The 6,084-nt window shown below is 39.5% G+C and overlaps 1 protein-coding gene across 2 annotated transcripts; it reads right to left on the bottom strand.

Moving 5' to 3' along the window:
- Positions 1 to 288: 288 nt before the first annotated feature.
- Positions 289 to 4,829, bottom strand: LOC311139576 (stathmin-like). 2 transcript variants are annotated; one of them, XM_084174476.1, is made up of 5 exons: positions 4,567 to 4,829; positions 2,919 to 2,962; positions 2,457 to 2,623; positions 2,106 to 2,297; positions 289 to 1,894 (listed from the first exon to the last, which is right to left on the bottom strand). In XM_084174476.1, the coding sequence occupies exons 2-5, from the start codon at positions 2,932 to 2,934 to the stop codon at positions 1,835 to 1,837; spliced, it is 435 nt and encodes a 144-aa protein (XP_084030602.1). In that variant the 5' UTR covers positions 2,935 to 2,962; positions 4,567 to 4,829; the 3' UTR covers positions 289 to 1,834. The 2 variants fall into 2 exon arrangements, with proteins under 2 accessions (XP_084030602.1, XP_084030603.1); XM_084174477.1 differs by lacking the exon at positions 4,567 to 4,829 and adding an exon at positions 3,910 to 4,201 and having other exon boundaries at positions 1,494 to 1,894.
- Between the last annotated feature and the right edge of the window lie 1,255 nt (positions 4,830 to 6,084).

Genomic DNA, 6,084 nt, shown 5'->3' with positions numbered 1-6,084 from the left:
CGTCCAGCAGTGACACTGTTGATGGCACAAGTCTGCTTCGATTAATCAAGCAAAGAAAGTAAAATACCACTCTGCAGATTCACCCATCACTGGGATTTTGTCCATCTGTAGCCATACCAGCAGTAGGCTACATACCAGCACTGGATCTTTAACCTTCAGCATGAATTGAACCAAATTTTAGGCCTTAACAGCAAACCTCCCAGTATTGTATGGCTCTAATAGAATATGGCATTTGTAGGTACGGTGTGGCTGTACACTTGATCAGTGAAACAATTCAACAAAACACGTGAATTTAATTGTTTATAATGATAAAACAATATTACTCATATGCCCAAAAGACACTGTCTATACACTGACAAAATCTGTGACAAGATAAATCTTAATTTCATCTTCCACCTGCTGTTGCTCTACATTACAGCTTTACGCTATTACCGCTAGGTGTCAGTAGCGTCAAAGGAATGACTGCCTTTTTTAAAACTAGCAATTCATTATATTTACTAGTACCACTATCAAGGCCTTATATCACAAAACAGATGGATTGAATAACAGGAACATCTAGATGAAAAAAATAATAACGAGTAAACAAATGTGGCAATAAGCTCTATCCAATCTTTAGGTAAAAGATGAAGATAACAATTGAAATACTGAGGGTGATACAATTCACTATGCTGCATCTACTATGTTGTGGGATCCATTTGAAAATGACTCAAATTTGCATGACGAAATGTTTAATTACCAAAATGGCAATACTAGAGAGTGTAGTCTAGGTGTGCACCAATACAGAAGGTGTGTAGGTAAGTCTGCAACCCAAAAGCCACAAATAAATGAAGACCATTAATAATCCTTAAGGAGTCTATTGACGCACTTGTGCGTCAATCTAAGTAACATAATAAAAAAATACCCATCAAAATCCGTCAGTTTAAGCTAGAGATTTAAGCTAGTGATCAAATTGTTTTTGCAATCCATGCAGTGGTGTTCGTCAGACCATGAGACATCCCGAAAATCGGTCTTGTCACGAAAACGTATGAAGCGTCTACAAATTATTATGACCACTCTATGGAAATGGGAGACTCTCACAAACAAAACTCAGTTTTGCTCTACACCCCCCACAAGTGTCATGGGACTCGTCTGAAGGTAACCCATACAAACGAATAGAAGTATGGAGGTCGTTTTATGCCAACAAAAATAAGAGGTTAAATTTGTTTTTTTTATATACATATTTCCTGAGCTTTCTTATAACTCCTAGATATAGGACAGACACTTCAAAACCTTATTCCTTATGACTTATTTGTTTTGCCATTTATGAATGTGTTATTCAATGCGTTTCTATGGGCTATAGTAGTAAAGGCCAAATTAAATATTTTATCAAATAATTACATCTTTTTTCAAAATCAAATAGCTAAATGATCCATGGTATGACCATCTTTAAAACAATTTAATGTTAGCTTAGTACCCCCCCCCCCCACCCCACGGCTAAGACTTTTAGAGGTTTTAAAGAACAATTACAACTTTATTAAGCTCAGATATCCGCAGCTTTACAAGGTACAAGGATTTACTTGCATTATGCAATTCACAATGTTAAGGACCTATGCGTAACAGTGGCATGCTTCCTTATAGGTAAAAACACTGCTTATTTCAAAGGTCATAAGCTGCAATACACTACTGGAGGTGGTGGAAGAAATAATTACACATCCACAACAAAAGCAACAACGGATAGCCTAAATAATCCGAACAAGGTGAACAAAACTTTAACAACGAAAAATATAATACTGGCAACGAACAGAAACAAATATAGCTTTGCACAAGTAAAAACAAAAGTATTACAAAATAAAAGTCAGTTCTCCCCCTCTGGTTTTGTTTCCTTGGCCTTTCGTACCTCCTCAAGCTTCTTATCCTAGAATGAATAAAAAACATGAAAATCACATTAGTTAAACTGATTAGTTAAGTATAACTTTTGACAGTGTGCATGGAATTTCAACCAACAGATATCCATCCCATTTCCAGAACCTGGGCCTATCCATTTTAAATTATTTCTTAAATTCAGGATTGCAGAAAATGACGTCAAGATGACTGAGAAAAATGGCAGACTGAGCAGTGAGGCCTACCTTCTCCTTGAATTTCTCATTGAGCGCTGCCATTCGTGCCGTGCGGTTCTCTTTGTTGGCTTCCATCTTCTGATTGAGTTTCTCCTCTGCAGTCTTGCTGAAGTTGTTGTTCTCCTCCATGGCTTTCTTCAGCACTTCCTTCTCATGCTCTCTCTTCTCAGCTAAGTGCTTCAGCACCTCTGCCTCATGACTCTAATCAAATGAGAAAATCAAAGTCACACAAGAAGTTAGTAGTAGGCTAGTGGGACCAAACCTGAGCTAGAAAATAATAAAATATAAATTAACTAAACCTGTAAGGTGGATGCGGCTCTATTTCCTGATACTTATTTGTGTATATCTGACTGTAGGTACCTTGCGTCTCTCCTCTGCAGCCTCCAGTTTCTTCTGGATCTCCTCCAGGGACATCTCCTTCTTCTCCTTCGGGGGAGGTAGGGGGATTTCACCCTTGGCATCGGGGGCCAAGATTACCTCAAATGCTTGACCTGAAGCACGCTTGTCCAACTCCTTGACCAGGATCTCTGTGAAAATAGGGAATCCATCAATGTTGATACAAGTAGGTGTAAAACTGGTAACAGCATAGTTATAGCACCTAAACAATACAATAGTGAAGCTGATTTGCATCTACAGTGAACTCCAAAAGTATTGGGACAGTGTAGAAGTGTTTAGAAACATTCTATTCTTATTTACAATAAAAGTGACTCCAAAATGACAATACATGATTTACTATTAATTTCTATTGGGCACAAAACTGCCCCAATATTTTTTGGAGCTCACTGTAATAGTGTAATAAAGGCCTGTCATGTTAACACTTACCTCCAGAGGACGCCATTTCAGCAGAGTACTGAGGGTTGCTATGCCTGGGAGGAAAGATACAGACAAAGCCATAGGTTTAATGACAGAAAGACAATACATCAAAGATGCATGCATTCACTAATCAGTGAATGAACAGAAATACTGATTGATACAAGCAATGACAACTATTGATTCTGAAGGTGGAAAGCCATGCTATGTGCCTAATACGAATTCAATTGGGTGTATTGGTGTCTATAAGATGACCGTTGGAGATGGATCACTTGTATTAATGTTCGACATGTAGCATGAATATTAGTGATACAGACATGCATCAAATGATTGAGAATAGATTTCACAGTAGCCTTACTGCGCCTATTCAAAACAAGAGCTGGCAAATATTTAAAATAGGTAATTTCAATGGAGACAAAAAGGGCGTGGACATGAAGTCCTTCCCATCCTTGTTTATCAGGAACAAATACCAGAGCATAAATGAAGCTAACTAAAATAGAATATCTTCTACCTTGCCATTGGCATGCCAATATCATGTGAGAAGAGAACGTTTTCCCTGGCATTGGATTTGATTATTGCACAAAGATGGCATTAGATTTGATTATTGCACAAAGACAATAAAGGGAGCACCATTGTGAATACAGGTCAGAGAACAACATGAACTTTGCTAGCTAACTAGGTGTGGTCTGAATTGACAGTCAGATTGGAGAGCATTCAAATTCAATCATTGCAATTGAGTTAAAGCCAATTCCTAGACAAAGGCCGAGGCGTGCCTACGCTAAGACCAGCTGCAAAACAAGACACCACTCGCAACAAAGACTGAATAAAAACGACCAACAGTAATCGCAACCTACTCATGTCATTTACAGCATGACAGATTTCAATTTCATAAAAACAGATACACAATTATGAATCATTACATTATTAAAGATTATACAATATCACGCATTAACTTGACATAGCTAAACAAATACCACCGACACTGATATCCATCTCAACCCACCTGCAAATGCACGAATAGCAAACTGGTGCTGAGGAGACAATGGACTCGGCTGCACTGTCAGCTCCGCAGGGGCACACAGACACTGGCAGACAACCTGAATAAATTAGCTAGCTACTGTAGCTAGCTTTCTTACAAGTTGGCGGGCTGAAACCCCTCTTCACACAGCACAGCAATTTGTCCTTAGTGGTGTCGAAAGGCAATGTTTAATCGTCGATTGACGACAAAGGAATTGAGCAAAAGCGCAGAGCGAGGCAGACAGTGTAATCACACCAACCTCGACTCCATCATCACTACACAGGGTCATGCGCTGGGTAGCAAAACCCGCCCAAATTCTTATGTTGAAGATAAATACAATAATGTATTGTATAATAGATATATTGTTGTGTAGCGTGGAACTTAGAAAAAATTCAAAACCTTATCACCAAAAATAAAACCGAGCAGTGGGCTAAAGTTAGCTTAGGGCTATTTAGCTAGCTATAGTAACTGGCTAACTAGCTGAAAAGCTATTTACGAGGTACCAGGCAGCTAGCTCAATTACCATACATTTGTAATGAGAACTAAGTTACTTACCCCAAAAATGACAAACGTCACTGAAAGTGTAATGACTGCCATCAATATATCTACAATGATTACAGTTAAAAGCATTTTTAAACCTACCTTCAAGTGCTTGGAAAGTGGTGTGGTCCTTGATTCGAATCGAGCCTTCTTCACTGCCTGCCTCAGCACTGTTCGCGCAACAACAAAAAGTACCTAAGCACTAAAGTCAACATCTCGTTCTCTACCCCTTATTGGTCCTAATCGTCCAATCAATAATGTCGATTTAGGGTGCATTCGTAAATTAATTTTGGCTATCTACTCCGATTTCAGAGCACTCTCGTTTGAGTGTGCGAGAGCACAGAATAACTGATGAATTTATGAACGCGCAACACCCCTTAAATGGTCCTCTGTAGCTCAGCTGGTAGAGCACGGCGCTTGTAACGCCAAGGTACTGGGTTCGATCCCCGGGACCACCCATACACAAAAAAAAATAATAATGTATGCACGCATGACTGTAAGTCGCTTTGGATAAAAGCGTCTGCTAAATGGCATATTATTATTTAAATATGACAGGTGTCAGTAAAGGTTGGCCAAAAATTGAATTAAATTGTTGCTAGCAGCACAGTTACAGTCACTAACAGTGGTGGCTCCTGAAAAAATTCTCAGGAGGGGCAATTTTTCTGATGATTTAGGTGACCTACACACATTTAAAAAAAGATATGTCCAGCAACAACATGAAGACAGGGGCAGCATATAAGTCAATACCAGAAGCATTTATTGACTGATCTGGGGAGATGGATTCCAGTTTCTGTGACAGATTATAAATAATCTCTGATGCCTTTGTTATATTAGCTTTTGGTTGAATGTACTGTCGTAGTAAATATATAATGTTATAGCTTGGTCTGACTAAAATCTTGTGCATGACCCATTTTGTGTTGGGCGTTTGTTTTCAATCAATGCTGTTCCTATCCTATAACAATGGACAAAAGAGTCCTATCTTGTCAGCCTTGTCAGCAGGTGGCCAAGGACAACACCCACGCCATAGGTCTCTCAGTTCTTCCAACTCACGAGTTCTTGCTCTGAGGACACACACACACACACACACACACATCATCACTGATAACACACACACACACACACATCATCACTGTTAAACACACACACACACACACATCATCACTGTTAAACACACACACACACACACACACACACACAAAAATCCCCTCTCTTTAGGCTGAACATTTGAAGACAGAGAACCCGACTCAGAGCCAATGCAACAGTGGAGGGGACCTCGCCCAACTCATCAGGACCAATCAGAAGATCAGAACTACTAGATTCAACCTACATCATTTATTGTATAAAATGTCAGCACACAATGTTTTCGGGGCTCTCTTCAGATAGCTCCCTAAGAGTTTGACGAACGAGTCCGTGCACGCGATTCCAGATATCTTTACCTCTGAATAAACTGCCTTTATTATACCATATCCACCCTGTCCAAAGTCTCTACTTGGTCTCAGTTCTCCAGTAAACTTGTGATTATCAACAGTACACAACGGTAACAAACAATTGGGGGAACTCACGGGGCAGATAGTAAGGTCGCAGTGACACAGAAAGCAGTTCAATGTCGGGGCTCGGGGG

The sequence above is a fragment of the Coregonus lavaretus genome, assembly GCF_964263955.1.
Source record: "Coregonus lavaretus genome assembly, chromosome: 13".
Classification (NCBI taxonomy): domain Eukaryota; kingdom Metazoa; phylum Chordata; class Actinopteri; order Salmoniformes; family Salmonidae; genus Coregonus; species Coregonus lavaretus.
This window is presented reverse-complemented; position numbering and strand designations above follow the sequence as displayed.